The sequence below is a fragment of the Girardinichthys multiradiatus genome, chromosome 6 (genome assembly GCF_021462225.1).
Source record: "Girardinichthys multiradiatus isolate DD_20200921_A chromosome 6, DD_fGirMul_XY1, whole genome shotgun sequence".
NCBI lineage: Eukaryota > Metazoa > Chordata > Actinopteri > Cyprinodontiformes > Goodeidae > Girardinichthys > Girardinichthys multiradiatus.
In genome coordinates this window covers 26,228,347-26,247,502 of record NC_061799.1, presented here as the reverse complement: position 1 = coordinate 26,247,502, position 19,156 = coordinate 26,228,347, and the positions used below count along the sequence as shown (strand labels likewise).

Here is a 19,156-nt window from a genome sequence, read left to right as displayed (position 1 = left end):
ACAAGTGACATGTCCATCCCTCTAAGTCGTACGCATGGCCTATTGGTTCCATTATAAACAACTGAAATGCATGCAATTGAACTGGGAGGTTTTGCAAGTTTTTCTGACATTTGGTGACACTTTGGTACACTCTTGACTCAAAAACATCGAAAAAGGTACTTTCCTTGTATAATAAAATTTCCACCGTTATATTTGTGTTAACGATTTGAAATAATTTTTTTTCAAAATGATTTCTTGAGTTTCCACAAGATTAAGTGAACATAACGTCCTGCGTTGGGTTCATGCTGCTGAGTTAGTATTACATCATTACGATCTACAGTGCCTTGAAAATGTATTCACATCATGTAATTCACAAGTACAAACTTCAATGTATTTTTTGAGCTTTTATGCGATAGACCAACAAGACAAAGTAGTTCTTCATATCTAGAAACAGAATTGTATAAGGACCCTAAACTGTATGTTTAGGTGTCATTATCCTGCTGGAAGGTGAACCTCTATCCCAATTTTCTCTGTTATGCACTTCTTTGTGTTGGTCTATCGCAAAACTTACCAATAAAATACATAAAGTTTGTGCTTGTAAGGTGGCAAAATGTAATTGCACTTTAGAACACTGGACCAGCTCTATACCCTCTACAGGGTATTCGAGGGTTCATGGGAGTTTGCCTAACCGGTTCACATGTGTTTTGTGGACCTAGAGAAAGCATTCGACTGTGTCCCTCGTGATGCCCTGTGGGGGGTGCTCCAGGAGTATGGAATCGGTGGCCCTTTATTAGGGGCCATCCGGTCTCTGTACAAGCGGAGCAGGAGTTTGGTCCGCATTGCCGACACTAAGTCTGACCTGTTCCTGGTGCATGTTTGACTCCGGCAGGGCTGCCCTTTGTCACCGGTCCTGTTCATAACTTTTATGGACAGGATTTCTAGACGCAGCCAAGGGCCGGAGGGATCTGGTTTGGGGACCAGAGGATTTCGTCTCTTCTTTTTGCAGATGACGTGCTCCTGCTGGACCTCTCTAGCCAAGACCTACAGCATGCGCTGGGGCGGTTCGCAGCCGAGTGTGAAGCGGCTGGGATGAAGATCAGCTCCTCCAAGTCCGAGGCCATGGTACTCGATCAGAAAAGGGTGGCTTGTCCTCTTCAGATTGGAGGGGAGTTCCTGCCTCAAGTGGAGGAGTTCAAGTATCTCGGGGTCTTGTTCACGAGTGAGGGAAGAATGGAGCGGGAGATCGACAGACGGATCGGTGCGGCTGCCGCAGTAATGGGGGCGCTGTGCCGGTCCGTTGTGGTGAAGAGAGAGCTGTGCCGAAAAGCGAAGCTCTCGATTTACTGGTCAGTCTACGTTCCTACCCTCACCTATGGCCATGAACTTTGGGTCATGACCGAAAGAACAAGATCCCGGAAGGGGCTGAAATGAGCTTCCTCTGTAGGGTGGCCGGGCACTCCCTTAGAAATAGGGTGAGGAGCTCAGCCATCCGGGAGGGGCTCGGAGTAGAGGCGCTTCTCCTCCACATTGAGAGGAGCCAGTTGGGGTGGCTCGGGCATCTAATCTATACCAGATGCCTCCTGGACGCCTTTCTTGGGAGGTGTTCCAGGCACGTCCCACCGGGAGGAGGCCCAGGGGACGGCCCAGGACACGCTGGAGGGACTATGTCTCTCGGCTGGCCTGGGAATGCCTTGGGATCCCCCTGGAGGAGCTGGAGGAGGTTTATTGGGAGAGGGACGTCTGGGTGTCTCTGCTGAGTCTGCTGCCCCGCGACCCGGTCCCGGATAAGCGGAAGACGATGAGTAAAAGTACGAGTACTTTTGCATTCTGCACATAGTGCAATTTTGTGAAAGACCAGTTGCTAGGATAAAGTGTTGTCTGTGCTTTGTCAAGTTTTGTTCAACTACAATAATACCGTAGATGTTGAAATTGGGACAACTATTGTAATTAGGGATAATTGCTTTAACACCGCTAAAGCAAGCTGGCTTGACTAAACATGTTTCCTTGCAATTCTGATTGTGATGCCAGTCTATTCAAAATGAAGGGATTTATGTTTATTTCATATAGATGTCTTCTAATTGAAAAGTATTAAAATATCTCGTTTAGTATATTTTTTAATAAGAATTGTGGAATAGTTAAATCTTGAAGTAAACACTTTTTTAAATTGTAAATGAACATACATGGAATTATATAGTAAACAAAAAGTGTGAAATACCTCTAAACATTTTTATATTTTATATTCTTAAAAATAGCCACCCTTTGCTCTGATTACTGCTTTGCTCTCTGAGTATTCTCTCTTAGTATTCCCTCCCCGGCCAAAGGTTAATATTTCAGTTAACCCAGCAAAGAGTGACTACTTTAAGGAATCTAAAATATAAAACATATTTAAAGTTATTTTACAAATTTTCATTTGCTACATAATTGCACATGTGTTCTTTCATAGTTTTGATGCCTAGACTGAGAATCTGCATACAATGTTAATACTTATAAACATAAAGAAAACCATTAAATGAAAAAGTTGTTCTAAAACTTTTGACCGGTAGTGTATAAACTCTTAATAATGAAGCTTTATGATCTGATGTATGATAGAGCTTCATTATTATACATCAGAGATCTGATTGTTCCATATATTCCTAACAGAGCACTTTGTTCTCAGACTGCAGGTTTACTTGTGGTTCCTAGAGTCTCTAAAAGTAGAATGAGAGGCAGATCATTTAGCTGCAGGTTCCTCTCCTGTGGAACCAACTCCCAGTTTTAGTCAGTGAGACAGACACCCTGTCTACTTGTAAGACTAGGCTTAAAACTTTCCTATTTGGTAAGGTTTATACTCAGAGTAGCTTAGGTTCTCCTGAGCTATCTCTGTAGTTATGCTGCTAAAGGCTTAGGCTGCTGGAGGACAAGATGATCACTTCCCTCACTGTGCTACATTCTCCTGCAATTCTCCAATTTTGCAATATTTACAGTTATTTAAACTTTTACTTAACACAACCTCCCACAGCATCATGCCAACTTACAGGGGTTGAACAATGAAACTGAAACACCTGGTTTTAGACCACAATAATTTATTAGTTTGGTGTATGGCCTCCTTTTGCAGCCAATGCAGCATCAATTTGTCTTGGGAATGACATATACAAGTCCTGCACAGTGGTCAGAGGGATTTTAAGCCATTCTTCTTGCAGGATAGTGGCCAGGTCACTACGTGATACTGGTGGAGGAAAATGTTTCCTGACTCGCTCCTCCAAAACACCCCAAAGTGGCTCAATTATATTTAGATCTGATGACTGTGCAGGCCATGGGAGATTTTCAACTTCAATTTCATGTTCATCAAACCAATCTTTCACCAGTCTTGCTGTGTGTATTGGTGCATTGTCATCCTGATACATGGCACCACCTTTGGGATACAATGTTTGAACCATTGGATGCACATGGTCCTCAAAAATGGTTCGGTAGTCCTTGGCAGTGTCGCGCCCATCTAGCACAAGTATTGGGCCAAGGGAATGCCATGATATGGCAACCCAAACCATCACTGATCCACCCCCATGCTTCACTCTGGGCATGCAACAGTCTGAGTGGTACGCTTCTTTGGGGCTTCTCCACACCGTAACTCTCCCGGATGTGTGGAAAACAGTAAAGGTGGACTCATCAGAGAACAATACATGATTCACATTGTCCACAGCCCAAGATTTGCGCTCCTTGCACCATTGAAATCGACGTTTGGCATTGGCATGAGTGACCAAAGGTTTGGCTATAGCAGCCCGGCCATGTATATTGACCCTGTGGAGCTCCCGACGGACAGTTCTGGTGGAAACAGGAGAGTTGAGGTGCACATTTAATTCTGCCGTGATTTGGGCAGCCGTGGTTTTATGTTTTTTGGATACAATCCGGGTTAGCACCCAAACATCCCTTTCAGACAGCTTCCTCTTACGTCCACAGTTAATCCTGTTGGATGTGGTTCATCCTTCTTGGTGGTATGATGACAATACCCTGGATACCGTGGCTCTTGATACATCACAAAGACTTGCTGTCTTGGTCACAGATGCGCCAGCAAGACGTGCACCAACAATTTGTCCTCTTTTGAACTCTGGTATGTCACCCATAATGTTGTGTGCATTTCAATAATTTGAGCAAAACTGTGCTCTTACCCTGCTAATTGAACCTTCACACTCTGCTCTTACTGGTGCAATGTGCAATCAATGAAGACTGGCTACCAGGCTGGTCCAATTTAGTGATGAAACCTCCCACACTAAAATGACAAGTGTTTCAGTTTCATTGTCCAACCCCTGTATGTTATCTATCTGTTTTTTCTCTTCATGCAAGCTATATTTGGCCTGGTGTTCTGTTTTGCTGTGACATCTTCCTAGAGAGAATCGTCGGAGTGCTACTGCTTCCAGCAACTTAAAGTTCTCCTTCGAAAGATGATACACTTGGCGCTGTCTTTTAGTGTTTAAGCCTGTCTCTCTCCTGGACATAGCTACTGGCTGAGCTTTCACTGTGACCGACTGTATATGCTCTCTTTAATACTCTGGACTTGAAAACTGGCTCAGAGCTTATCTGCTTAGCTGGAAAAGGAACTATACTGCCATTACCTTTTTACTTTTCTTTTACATAGAAAGTACTCTGGGATCAGTGCACCTGTGTGTTATTTTTGTGTGAATGCTCTGTCTTCTCAAACCCCCAGTTGGTCATGGCAGATGGCTGCTCAAACTGAGCCAGGTTTTGCTGGAGGTTTCTTCCAATTAAAGGGGAGTTTTCTTTCACTGTCACCACATGCATGCTCAGTATGAGGGATTGCTGCAAATTCAATGAAACAATGCAAACAAATGTCTCCCGTCACTACACGCTCATCCAGGAGAATGAATGCAAGACCGTGACTCGACTGCAGGGTTTCCTTAAATAGAAACCATCCATTCAATTTCCCTCAATTAACCTAACAGTTACGTTTTTGGACTATGGGAGGAAGCTGGAGTACCCGGAGAGAACCCATGTATGCACAGGGAGAACATGCAAACTCCATGCGGAAAGACCCCAGGCCGGATTTGAACCAAGGACTTTCTCGCTGCAAGGCAACAGTGCCACCAATTGCATCACCATGCAGGTAAATAGAAAACATTTGAACCAATTTGAATAATAAATTGAACTTAACGCAATGTTTGATAACTAAGATCAATTTGGAATGTATGTACTTGACTTCAAATCTGTATGATACTATTGAATTTACTTTTTTTTTTAAGTGCCTTTGAGACGAAATGTTTTGTGAATTGCTGCTTTATAAAAAAACTGAATTGAATTCAATTTAACTGAAATATATACATAATAGGGATTGGTCTTTTCAAGTTGCTGCCCCCAATCTTTGCAATAGCTTACATTGTCATATACACGCAACACAGACTGTACGGATCTTTTTTCTTTATTTTTTTATTACGGGTTGAACATTAGACTTGAATATTTATGTAGCATATTGTGATTTTATTCTCTAACATATATCATGTGATAGCAATTCTTTTTTTATACATTTCAATTTCTTTGCTTCTTTGGCTGTAAATTACTTTGGTTACCCTCAATTGTTTTTAAATGTGCTATACATAAACGTTTGTCTTTGAATTTACAGTGTCACATCACCAATGCCGATGCTGAAAGAAAAACACAAGAAACCATCATTTTGTAAACAGCCCGTATCAGAAAGGTGAAACCAGTGCATATCCTTGAAGCAGAATCAGATATGGCTCCTGTCTCTCTGGCCTTATTGTAAGCCTGTAAGCCAACATGTCATACACCTCAACACACACAAGTGTTGTTTTTTCTTTCTGAGAAAAGGAACTGGAGTTGCCTTTTTCAGATATGCAGGATGAGGCTTGTGGAAGAAACACAAGCATAAGTTTACATAGACATAAGGAAATTCTGTAATGGCAGCATACCTCTTGTGAATAAAATGAATTATTATGACCCATTCACATTATCATATCACATAAGTCACTTACATAAAGCTTCCATTGTGTGCATTTTCCCTGGCAGGAACAACACTTCCTCCATGAAGCGTGTGCTGTTTGAATCCCTTTCAACTGCTTTGCTAAATGCCAGAGCACCACTAACAGAAGCTCAATTCAAGTGAACTGGCTTACTGGACTCTTGACCTTACTGTCAAGCAGTTGTCAGACCCCATTCATTTGTTCTCACTCATGGCAGAAGCAAGTCATTTATTGACACAATGCATGAACAGAGTGGCTCAGTGTGTTTTTAAGAGGTTAATTTAAGAGCGCAACCTCCCACAACACCGTGCCAACCAATTAAAACACGCAACCTGGGAATTTTATAAACTTCTGAGTGGCTGGAAGCCCTGGCCCTCAGTTTGAAGGAGGTGCTTTGCCAGGTTGCTGCAGCACAGATCTGTTTATTTCTGTGAACTGCTGGGGATTGCAGTTCAGCAAAGCTGCCGCAGCGCTTTCATGTTTCCATATACTGCATGCCCCATGCAATTCGCTCGCCTGTTATGAACATGAAGTAAACAAAACATTTGGTCATCATAAATCATGGGCCAATGACATGTCTGGAACTGAGATTAGACAGCCAGAGTGGAACAGTGGAGCACGAGTAAACTGGCCTCTCCTCCAGCAGCTCCTCCTCGGTCCCAATGTGTAAGATCATTATTAAAATTGCAGCTCAATTAAGATAAGGCTAAATGACTTTCTCTGTCTCCCTCTTTGATGTACAGGGGATTTTTCTTCTTTCGAAAGCTAAAAAAGGCAGTTTAAAAGGGGCAAAGGGGTAGACAATTGCTCTGAGCCGCTTTGAAGTTTGAAGTCACAGCACACTGCACGGGATTCGGGTTTGATTGGAAATGTGCGTGATTATTTTTTACCCAGATTATTTTCAGACAAAGCGTTGTCTTCACAAGTGAATGCTACATCTCATTTGCTTCACTGCAAATAAAATCTACCCTTCTGGTAAAACAGTATGTAAACATGTGCGTGCATGTGTGCATTTCCCTTCTTTTTTTTTTATTCCTCAACTGTTCATTTGGGTTGCTGCAGGCTTTGAGTGTTGAAGAGGAACTTTTTTTTCTGGGTCAACCCATGGCTATGCTAAATCAGTGTAATTGAACATGTTCCATACTGCTCTGCTAGTGTGCAGACCCAGTGGCAAAAATATGTGTTTATAAAGTTTTTACTTAAATGAATGTTTGAAGATGTTTGCTTGCAAGGTGATATTTAATACACAATAACAAAGATGTTCAGTAGCAATGCATATCAGTCAGTCTTCTTTGTTTGTTAAAAAATGCTGTGGTATTCTTTTTATGAAGACATAAATGCTGCATCATAAAAAGTATAATGTTTCTCTGGAACCCATTCAAGCGGTAAGCTTCTCCTTTCTATTGTTCATCCCTTTTCTCTTTGTCCCAAAGTTCACATATTTGCTTGACTTCTCACTGTAAACACAAAGGCAGAAACATCAGAGGCCCATGGACCGGGGATGTTTATATGAGCAGAGAGCCTGGAGATGGAACAGAGATATGAGTGCTGATCTGTGAAAGGAACCACTGCTGTGAATAGCTGCTGGTCGCCATCACACACAAATGCCATCTGGCTGTTTCACGACTCACGGAAACAACCTCACACCTGCACACCTCCTCAGAAACTCATGAAGAACCACAGCTAATGTGCAGATTAATCTCAACTGAAGATAAGCTGCTTTTCTTATCTGTAGAGTTTGGGCTTAGTTGATTTTTGACAACAACCTCTTTCTTTGTTTCCACACATATACTTTTCCTTTTCGTGTTATTTATTACCTTTTATTCCTCTACCTTTCTCCACCAGTTCTCTTTAAAAAAGAAACCAAGCAAGAAAACAGGGAAATTGTAACTTAAAGAAAATGAGTTGAGGCTGAAGAATAGACAACTGCCACGGAAAAAGGCCGCCAGGAGGAAGGGTTTTTACTCAGAGATCAGCAGGCAGTTTGTCCATTGACAAACGCTCAAACAGCGGACGTTTCTGTGTTGACCTCTGATGAGCTCTCTATATACAGAATGTTTTATAGACAATAATTTTTCAGTCTTTTATTGAGTGCCATTATTGTTTCAAGTCTCAGGAAATATGTTCAGTCAAGATTAATGCTGCCATTAGTAGTAGCAGTAGTGTTTGTTTATTTGTTGCTCCATCTATATGGTTTGGTTTGAAAAAGGGGCTTTGCTAGTTATAGAGCCCTATTGGGGCATATAAAATAAGCACAGCACAATTTCAACTTTCTTCTAAAAATTAATTTTACAACAGGTTTTTATCTGTATTTAGCCCCAGCCGTCCTCTAATAAACATTGACCAGCTATCCTATTCCTGTTAAAGATCAACATCCCCCAGCATGATGCTACCACCACCATTTTTCACCATGGAGCTCATGTGTTCAGGATTATGTACAATGATAGTTTTCAGTTACATATGTATATTTATAAAAGCTTTATGACCTGCCTTACAAATATACATACAATTGAAATACCTGGTCCCATTTTTTTCAGTACAGCATAATGGATTTGTGAAACCATATTCACATTTATATTGTTGGAAAAAAAATAGGTAGCTTCTAAGTTTGGACATCTATATGCCACATATTTTGAAATGTTCTGAACTTTTAGAGTGCATTTTTAAACAAAAGTGGCTTTACAATCCTATTTTATTTCAACTGCACACACAGGAGGCTATTGTTCATAATTATTTAGTGTTTCCTTCATATTTTCCTCCCATGAATGCATTAATTGGGAATTTTATTGGAGCATAAAATATATCTCCTACCGAGGAAACAATACTACAGTTTAATGGCCCTGGTGATGCCTACGTTTTAACTAAACCGAAAGTCATCAGAAACAGTGAAAAAGTGAACCAGTTGAGGCTTAAGTCAGAGTTGTTTTATAACAAATGTGTTTTTCCCCACCTGTCTTCCAACTCACACTTTTCCTTCTGCAAGGTAATTCATCTCATTATATGAGATGTGCTGAAAGGTGTTACGGGAGGTGAGGGGTGTGGTTTTTGTTTGGCAGGTACTGCAGGTAATCTAGTTCCAGTGACTGTGGGTGAAAAAACTGGAATGCATATGCATTTACACAAGCATACTTTATTACACATCAGTCTTTCTGCACCAGGTTTTTATAAACTTACAGAGTAAAGTACATTTGTGAAAGATTCAGAAATACTTTATACTAGGTGACACTGAATATCTCATACCCGGTCTGTCAGCAGCACTGTAAAAATAGGACACACTAAGGCCAAGATGGAGGAAAGAGTTGTGTGTTTCCCCACTGTATGGGTTATTAATGATTCTGAAATTAAGTCTAGTAGCTCTGGATCTGATAACTTCATGACCAGATGACCGCTGTGTAAAATCCACAGTTAAAATGTTATCTGATATATTAATCTCTTGGCTGATCTGCCCGAGTATCTGTTTTTCTGCATAATACAAGAAAATCCCTTAATCCCAGAGAGCACAACGCTGTCCCTAATATTGTCTACATTTTCATCAAGGAAGTTTTTATGAAGCTACTGCAAAATAATTCAACAGGAGCTCTCTAATAGTCTTAAAAACGTTATTCTTAAATTTGAGGCAACACATTTGATGGATGTGCCAATAATCAGCTGCAGAAATGATCTTTTGAGAATTTGGCCTCTTCATACACACACAAACAAATGCGCACATACCCTATTATAATCAAATTTCAAGTTTGTTTTCCAATTGGTTTCTAACCTCCCCTTCACACTCCCTACATTTCAGGGAAATTTTATTCTTGCTTCTGCCTCTGGTTTGTGTGACACTCAGGGGAACATTGTAGCAGACCAATGAACATATGACTTGCTAGCAAACTAAACCTTGAGGCCATTTACCTCAAACGATTGCACATCTTAGCTGTGATTGTGAAGAATTTTTTTTAAAATAGATTTAATGAGTTTTTATCAGGTTTTAGCCAGTTTAGCAACACTCATAATTATTAAATGAAAGTTGCTAGCCAGCCTGAGCTTCTTAATCCCGGGCAGTTGTTGCCAAGATCTTTACTGTGCTTGTCAGGGAAAACGTTTAAATGACACCTTTTTGGAATAGACTAAAAACCTCTATTACTACATATGTTTCATGCCTTAATTACAAACCTATACCTTTTTTGTTTGTTTTGACATGGAAGGCGAAGTAGATGAGCACACTGTTCATAATGAGTGGAGTAAGTAAAAACTGGCTAGAATTTATTATCTTCAGCTGTTGTTGATTGAGTAGAATTAGAAATTAGAACTTGTTAAACCAGTTTTATTGTTTAGGTGTTGTTTTGTCAGTGCACTGCACGAATCAAACACAGGCAAGGCTTATCGCGGCCTCACAGTTTAGTAGTGGTCTGCTGTTCACGTTTACACGGCCCAGTGGTCGGCTTGCGCTATAAAATGAGATGGGACCCTTAAAAAGACACAGACAACTGCTACTGTGGCTCAGATAGCAGGAGCCGAAGGGCTTTGAAGTGACGCAGAGTTCATGTTGGTTCTTTTTACCCCGCTCTGAAGGTGAATTTTCTCCTCCCATGGACTTGCCCAGGGTACCTATACATATAAAATAGAAGTTATATACTGAAGCTGATGTAGGATTTTTTTTAACAATCCAAAGCACATGCTTGTGTCGTTTGATGAAATTGACTTTATTTAATATGAAAAACACATACCAGGGGCGCAGCTAAAGCAGTATTGGGGCATATGAGGTGAATATAAATATGTTCAGACCCAAATACATATTTTTTTTCTCTATTTATATTTGCTTTTTTTCAACATTTTTATTACAAACATCGACTCGTGTAGTCCGGCTTTGTTATTAATGTGTTTCCAGCACAAATAGACTGTACACGAAATTGGAATAATCAAAAGACCAAGAAACGTACATTTTAGGTACCTGGCTTCCTGCTTAATTTGCCATCCCAAAGTCTCTGCCTTCAGGTTTTCTTCAGTACCAAAAGATTTTTTTGTGAATCCATATTCCTGAAATTTACATTTTTGACCAACTCATGACTTCCTATCTGCAACCTTTCCTAAATGCTCTGAACTTTTATATAACTGGCCCCACAATGCAGCCTCATCCGCACAACAGCACTGTGCATCATTCTTCATTCTTAAACAGACTTTCTAATAGTCTTTTAAAAGCGTACACACAAAGTGTTACAATAAATTATCAGAAGAATTTTCGGATTTGTTTATGTGGCGTTACTTAAATAAACAACCCATTAAAACTTCATTATGCTGCTTTGATTTGATTGCATACGTTTCATATTTAAAAATAGCAACGGTTGGCAATAAATTATTGTCTTGCTGTGCTATGACTGAAACATTCATTTGCTCGGTGCTGGCGTGAAATTTGCCATAGTTTGGAACCAAGGGGCCGACCTGCAGAAAAGCAGGTTTTGTGTGACGGTCTTGAAGGCAACTCTGTTTCTTTCTCAGCCTGCCGGGTTATTCGCAGGACGGCAGTTTCCTCCTGGTCTGAATTCACACTACTCCATTATCCCCCCATAAGGAGTTAGTTTTGTTTAATATGAAGATACTATACGATCTCAGTATAATTGGTTAGCCTTATTTAGGCTTAATCGTTTTTCCTACACTGAAAAACATCGAGTGGATTATTCACTTAAAAAAATATTTATCTCTTGCTTAAAAAAAATGAAACTTGCAACATAGGGGGCTGCGTGCGGTGGTTATATTTCCTTCTGAGAGACAAGTGTTGGACCTTCAACCTTTCCCTCGGCTGGCCGTACAGCAAGGCAGACAGAATTTGCGTCTGTGAGCTCTTAATTAGAAACAGATGGGCGCTTGGAGTAATCGAGAGCTAAAACAAGGCATTTTCCATCCTGAGCTGCGGTCACTCAGCCATACAGGTGCACACAGTCTGCAGGGACTCACCGACTGGCCTTAAGTCCATTTAAATTCTCATAGTTTCCTTGTGGAAACCTTAACAAAACGAAGTTAGTGTAAAACACTATTTGTGGGGTTATTAGCAATAGTAACGGTTATGCTGGCACAGATTTAACTTTCAGAGAAAATGCACTGCAAGAAAATATAAAATAGGGAAAAAAAAATGAATAGATTCCAGGTTGGCAAACATCACCAACAATACCCAGCTCCCTCCTCATTTAATGTATACCGTAATTAAACTATTGTCTGCTCTAATGTTTTGCCAGTATCAATGGTAAAAAGCAAGACAAAAGAATGACGTAAAATGTACAAATAATTCCCTTCAAAATTCGTCTAATTTGAGACGAGAAAAGACCTCAAAGTCGAACCTGACCAGGTGAATATTTACCTGTCCTCTTTGTTGGTAATTATCTGTGATAAAATGCAGGAAATACCATAGAGATAATGGATTTAGTTTAGAGGCGCAGATCATTCAGTAAAAGCGAGACTAGATTTTAAATTATTCATGAAATAAAATTGTCAAGTCTCCTGTGCATTTTTGGAACTTTAACTGACCCGCAGCATGGTGCATCAGCCGCATCAACTCATGTAAACAAGCTAATACGATATAATTGTTGGATTATTTAGATTTTTCCGTAATATTCATGCTTGACACGATGAAATCTTGTTTCATTGTGAATTCGATGAGGTGGGTCTTTAAAATAAAATTGATCTACTTGGAAAAAATATGCTCCAATTTCAAATCAAAGAAATAATCCCGATTCTGGATTATTATGAAAGGCAGGCCCGACAGTGCGGCTTTTGTCTCCGCCATTTGACCCGAAGCACTGAGGGAAGTTGTGCATTTTCAGGAATGTAGCGAAACGCTTCAGGAAGAAGCAGGGTGTAAAGTCTGGAGACAGACTCACAATGTGGCCTTCACTTTTGTGTGTGTTTGCGAGCTCCAGAAAGACGTGCGCCCCCTTTTAACGAAGAATAGCTCCCGATCTACATCTGATCGCTGTATCTTTACCATATCTGCTAGGTGGGGTACAAACATCAAGCTGGGTTCAATTGCATCTTACTACCACCTCCGAAAAAAGGAAATGAAAGTAAAATTAAATTTGTGCTTTATTTTGCTGTGGCTCAGTACGAGCAGAATGACCCACTGGGAGAAACAACAGACAGGATGAAACTGTGCCAAAAGAACCGGGTTATGTCCCTTCTTCATGCACAGGTTCCGAATAATAAAAACAAATCATGCGAGGAAAAGGTAAATACAATCACAGCATATAAACTCCACTGCCATGCTCCTTTGTGTGAGCCTCGTCCTGTTGTATTGTTGATGATGGCGCTCTTACGGCCGACATCCTCCTCATTGACCTCCGTCTACCTCTCTGCCTTTTCCGTCTCATGAAAAACGATTCCAGCACTCTGATTGAATTTTATTCCTTCCTGACCTGGTCCGTTCTCTGAGAGCGCCATCAATCTTTTGGCTAACACGCCGTTTGTTTATTGGGCCCATAGAGAAGGAATCTTATTACTTCTAGAGGAGTCTGATTGAGCTGCAATTGGAGAGGCAGTGCACATTAGGGGTCTTGGCGATAGTATCGAATAATTAAATCATAGAAAGATTAAATTCCCCAGATGTGAGTTTGGATGTAAACCACGAGTTAAATGTGGTCAAAGTCAGAAGTATTGACATGTTCTACATTAAGTCAGGACATCCCTTCTAATTCCAATTCTGCCTTGTTGATCTAAATGTTTTTCTGCAAATAAATAAAATTATTTTGGTCACCGCTGTTACTTAACGTAAGATTACAGACTAACAGTCCTGTCTTGAATTGGTTTTCAAAGTCAGCGGGACAAAATCAAAAGGTTAGTCTGAAAACTAATAGGAAGTTTTGGAATTATTATGCGCAAATTATGAATGGTTTAAATTTTTAAAAGTAAAAAAAGTCGCAATTCTAACTTATAAAAGGTTTTTCCATAACATTAATTTTATTTACAAATCTTATTATGCCAAATGTATGTTTTTTGACTGTAATTATTATTATTATTATTATTATTATTATTATTATTAGGAGTAGAGGTAGTATTTACTTATTTATTTATCAAAAACATGATAGTATGCTTTGTGTGTTTTTACGCACCTAGTTTGCGCAAGTCTATTTAAATATACTTGCGAATAGTAACATGGCTTTTAAATGTGCATTTGGATGATTAATGGAAAACAATATTCATACAAAAGTTCCAAACAAAATAGCACATAGCCTAATAAATTATTTAGCCTCTGAAAAATTACAAATTTGAATTTTAATTATACAGAAAAAAAAAAAACATTTCTGATCTACTTGATAAAGGATAATCAACAAATCATTAGTTGATACCTGTACTGATAAAACACACAAACACTGATACTCTAGGATTTCCAGTCCGCTTGTCTTAACTCTGAGTTCTATATAATAAAACGTGCAGGTCACGTTTTCTCTTTCTCCTTCTTTCGGTTCAGCAACCTGTCAGACTGGTGGGAACTGAAGCATCAAAACTGAAGAGACAACGGGAATATTTTTGGTATGTTTGGTTATGATATTAAATAAGCACCAGTATGCGCCAGTAAACATACGACACAGTCCAAAACAAAGCTGTGATGTGTGTACGGCTCATCTTCATGCTTCATGGCTGCTCACTCAGCTTCATTTCATTTATTCTATTATAAATCTTCAGAATATCATCTAAATAAAATAAAAATTAGAAACCGTAAGCACACTCTTTATGTGTGCTGTATTTTAGAAAAACCCACACCAAGTGCATTTTAATTCTAAAATAAAAAGTCAAAGCATTTTAAAATAAGGCCTAAATTGGTGCAGCAAATATTGTTTTTTTTTTTCTATTACTTTAAACTCAAGTCTTTAACAAATTAATACTACAGTGGTAAAAGCAGATTGGTAATAAGATATAACGCACAAAATAACCTGGACGAGACTGAATGTAAAATGGTTCTACCCTAAATTCTTGTCTGTAAGAAATGAGGCGCAGCTCTAACTCACATAAAATGACAATTTATTAAACAAACAAAGAAATCCTTCAGAATACTTTTCAACATTTAATTAAAATAGTACGGCGATATACACGTTCCTTTTCTTCCTCTGTAATTTTAGAATGGAGCATAACGTTTTGGACAGTTAAGGCAATTCAATTTAGAAACACTTTTGTGGTGTTTGGTCCATGATATTTGGCGACAGTTTTAGAAATAAATTACTATATATTCAATTGTACACGTCCAAGACAAGTGACACATCTCTATTTTATATCACACAAAGCCACAAAAGCAAAAAAAAAAAAAAAAAAAAAAAAAAAGGAGAAACTTACGTGTTATTTGCAGTAACACTGTTCTTTAGAAAAAACCAAGATCAAGTCTTTTCTGTCTTTTTTGTCTCACATTAGTCCATATTATCATGGGGCAGGAAACAGAGGTAAAAGGATGAGTTTTAATGACAGAGATCAAACACCGTGTGGTTAAAAACAAAAAGTACTGAGCCTTTCCTTCCTTCTTTCTTTTCTCTTTTCTTTTGTTTTTGGTCAGAATTTGCTGCAGTCATACACAAAAGCTCCCGAAGTGCGATAGATGGACTGACTCGGTGGGAACGACATCTGACAGCTGTTATTCCCATTCACCGGTGAGTTATTCAAGCCAATCCTCTGGGATTCGAACATCTCACGGACTGAGTGGAAGTTCTGCTGCTGCGCCGGGTACGTTGCGCCCAGATGGCCCAGGTCTCCGGCCTGGTTCAGGTACCATGAGGCTAGCCTCCCTTGGTGGGTATGGGGCCCCTCCTGCCCGGAGTTCAGATTAGCATGGGTCAGGGAGGATGAGGTGGTCGTGACTGAGTAATCTGGCAACGTTTCGTCCACGGTGCTCGGTGCCAAGTGACTCGATCTGTCCCCGGCGTAAAGGCTCATGTTACAATGATAGGTAGCGTTGGAGGTAGTGGAGATGGAGTTCTGGCTACATGGCGAGCTATAGACAGATGCCTGACTTGGAGAATAGTTTAGGGACAAAGATGGCGTTATACCTGTCCTATTGGAGACGACCAGGCTGGAGGGGAGCTCGGTGACCCCTTGTGGAGACCCCCGGAGGGAAGTCATGATGTTGTCAACGCTGAAGCCCTGCGTTGAGGTCTGGCCGTGGTGCTGCTGCTGCTGGTGCTCGGAGCTGTCCATACCTATGGACCTGCTGGAGGGGATGCTGTGGGGGCTCCCGCTGGACATGCTGCTGCTACTGTCCGGGCTCTCGATTTTGGGCACTGCGTTCAAAGAGGGGGAATCGGCCTGCGGTGGCGTGACGGCCCCGTTCTCAGTCTTAATATCCTGGATCCTGACGGGCTGGGAGCCCTGCACGGTCTGCTCCTGCTCCCGGCCCTGCTGCCTCGGCGGCAGGTCCTTCTGCAACCGCTCCTCCTTCTCCTTCAGCGCGTCCTTCTTTTTGAACCGCCGCCTCCTCCTCAGGAAGCTCCCGTTCTCGAACATGTTGTAGGAGTCCGGGTCTAAGGTCCAGTAGCTACCTTTGCCGGGCTTCTTATCATCGCGGGGCACCTTGACAAAACACTCATTCAGGGATAGATTGTGCCTGATGCTGTTCTGCCAGCCCTGCTTATTGTCTCGGTAGAACGGAAACCTCTCCATGATGAACTGGTAAATCCCATTCAGGGTCACCTTCTTGTCGGGCGAGTTTTGGATCGCCATGGTGATGAGCGCGATGTAACTGTAGGGGGGTTTCACCATATCCTTGGGCTGAGGCTGTGGAGTGTATGGTCCGTATGCCCGAGCCATGCTGGCGGGGTACTGGTCATGAGCCGCATGAGAGTACATGTTCATGGGCGCTGCCATCCCCGTGTAGCCCCCACCTGCAGCGGCCCTGTAGTAGCTGGGGTCGCTGCTGATGTACGGCACGACGCCCAGAGAGTTGGGGCTGGAGACGGAGTAGCGAGCCTGCATGTCTTCACTTTGATCCAGAATCTGCAAGGAGTGAGCTCCACTTCTCCCTCCGATGATTCTTGAAATCACAGCTCCTTGCTGCTTTACTTAAAAAAAAATAATAACAAGAGTAAGCATAAAAGAGAAAAGTCTTCAAGCCGTCCCCATCCTTGGGACTATTTGGAAAAAGTTCTGAACTTTGAGACATCCGTCACCACACAGGACTTTTTGCGCAGTTAAATTCTTTCCTCCTTTTTTTGCTGCAAGGGAATCTCCGCCCCCTTTTCCAAAGTGTACGACCCGTCCAATGAGAAGTCAGGCCGTGCACTCTTGGAGTAGACGAGCGCTGCTGCCTGGCCACACTCGCAGCTCTCAGGGAAAGCTTCAGGAGGTATCAGTAACTCCCAGCGCGCTCCTGCCGAAAAGCTTCAGACGTGACAGAGCAACTGAAATGCACACACGGACATAACATGGATGCATGTTCATGCAGGGCGCATCCTCTTTCATTCAAGGCTTCGGTGTTTAAGGTGAAAGGAAGAAACATGGTGTGAGGCTTTAATATTTCAGGGATTTTTTATTTCTGGTTGCAACATGTTTTAATCTAGTTTTCAAGTTTGTTTTTATTTTTTTTTTTTGCATTGTACTAAACATGTTTCACAATATTAAAATAAAAGCATACGAATTTTTGAATTATTATTAATTTTATTTTTTTCATTAATGACACCTAATTTAAATAAAACCAGTTGAGCAAAAGGCATGCCTTAACAAGCATGCAAACGTTTTTAAGGTGTTGACAAAAGAGCACCAACTGTGGATCAGTGGGAGACCAAAGCAGAAAACGCCCCTTTGAGTCAGCAATTAGATGAAATCTCATTCAGTCCAGAATTAAAAACAGTTTGTTCTGAAAACCACCAGATTGCAGGTGTGAGAGTTTGCACTTGAGAAATACATGCAGGGAACTCAATAAGACCAAGCAAGGCGCTGAAAAACGTGGAAATGATTTGTTGTTTTAATATGTTGTAGGCCAGACAAACATGTTTAAGCTTTTTTTTATTTTTTATTTTTTATTTTTTTGTAATTTAAACTTAAAAATCCATTATTACACGATTGTTACATGAACTGACGCTGACACTTTAATCTTGTAGCCTAAAACAGACTAAATAAATAATAGAAAAATGACCAAAAGCTGACACCTGAGGCCTCTACATCCGTACCGTCCGACTGTCGGGGCAGTAGCGCATTAAAATCGGCACCGAACACCGTGACACACCTAACAGTCCGAGCGTTGCTGAAATCCTCCTCAGATCGTCTTAATTAAATGTTCGTGCGGTGGCCTGGAGCGCTTCACTGGTTTCTCCTTACATGGATCCGTGCATGAACTTTTTCCACCGCCCTGGGCTGTTTACACAGTTCACGACGGGCCTTTTACTTAATGCAACGCTCTGCCCACCCAGTCCCCCTTAAACTCCTGTTAATTGAAACTATTCACGACTGGGGCACCGTGACAGGCATAACACAGTGTCAACTTATTTCACAAAAATGAAGAAACAATGATCACGTACATTTCTTTTACTTTAGGCCAACCTATGCAAAAAAAAAAAAAATACCTTCTGCGTGGTATCAATTTACACACTTAAACATATTTTGGTGTACAATTTATTTTGAATGAAATTCAGTTTACTATAGTTTTGCAATTATTTTAGATACTGAATTTATTTTACAGTCATTACACCAAAAACAATTGGCTAAGATCACAAAAAATAAACAGAAAGAAGTTTTTATACAATTATAATACTTACATTAGATTTAGAGTACCGGTCTAAACAAATACCAGGTTCAGTTTGAAATTTGACTAGAATTATTAATAACAAAAGTCCTGTTGCGTAGCCTTTAATTGGGTTAATGAAGACGATCTAACAGAATTAAAAGGTGACTAATAAGCAGGACAAAAAAAACAAAACTTTAAATAACAGCTAATTTATAATCGTGTTACTTTCACTCTCCTGTAACTTTGTTCAAATTTTAGTTTCAGGTTTCAAGTCAAAATTAAGAACTTGGTTCCCTCTCGCGGCCAGAAAGGGAACAATAGTACGGAGTATGAAAATCAAAGTCATTTTTAGACCTTAATTGGATTTCAACTTAAAATTTGCTCCTACCCATAATTAGGTCGTTTATGTAATGGTCACTCAACTCTAAAGAGAAGGTTGGAGACAAACCAGTAAAACAAACAAGCAAAAAAGAACCCAATATACAACCAACAAACAAATCTTATTTTTTTTAATTCATTCTTTTCGTTTTCTAAAACTTTT

At 40.5% G+C, this 19,156-nt stretch overlaps 1 protein-coding gene across 1 annotated transcript; it reads right to left on the bottom strand.

Annotated features, from left to right (window-relative positions):
• Positions 1-14,916: 14,916 nt before the first annotated feature.
• Positions 14,917-17,382, bottom strand: foxc1a (forkhead box C1a). Its single transcript, XM_047368705.1, has one exon. It carries the CDS (start codon positions 16,866-16,868, stop codon positions 15,453-15,455), a length of 1,416 nt encoding a protein of 471 aa, XP_047224661.1. The 5' UTR covers positions 16,869-17,382; the 3' UTR covers positions 14,917-15,452.
• Between the last annotated feature and the right edge of the window lie 1,774 nt (positions 17,383-19,156).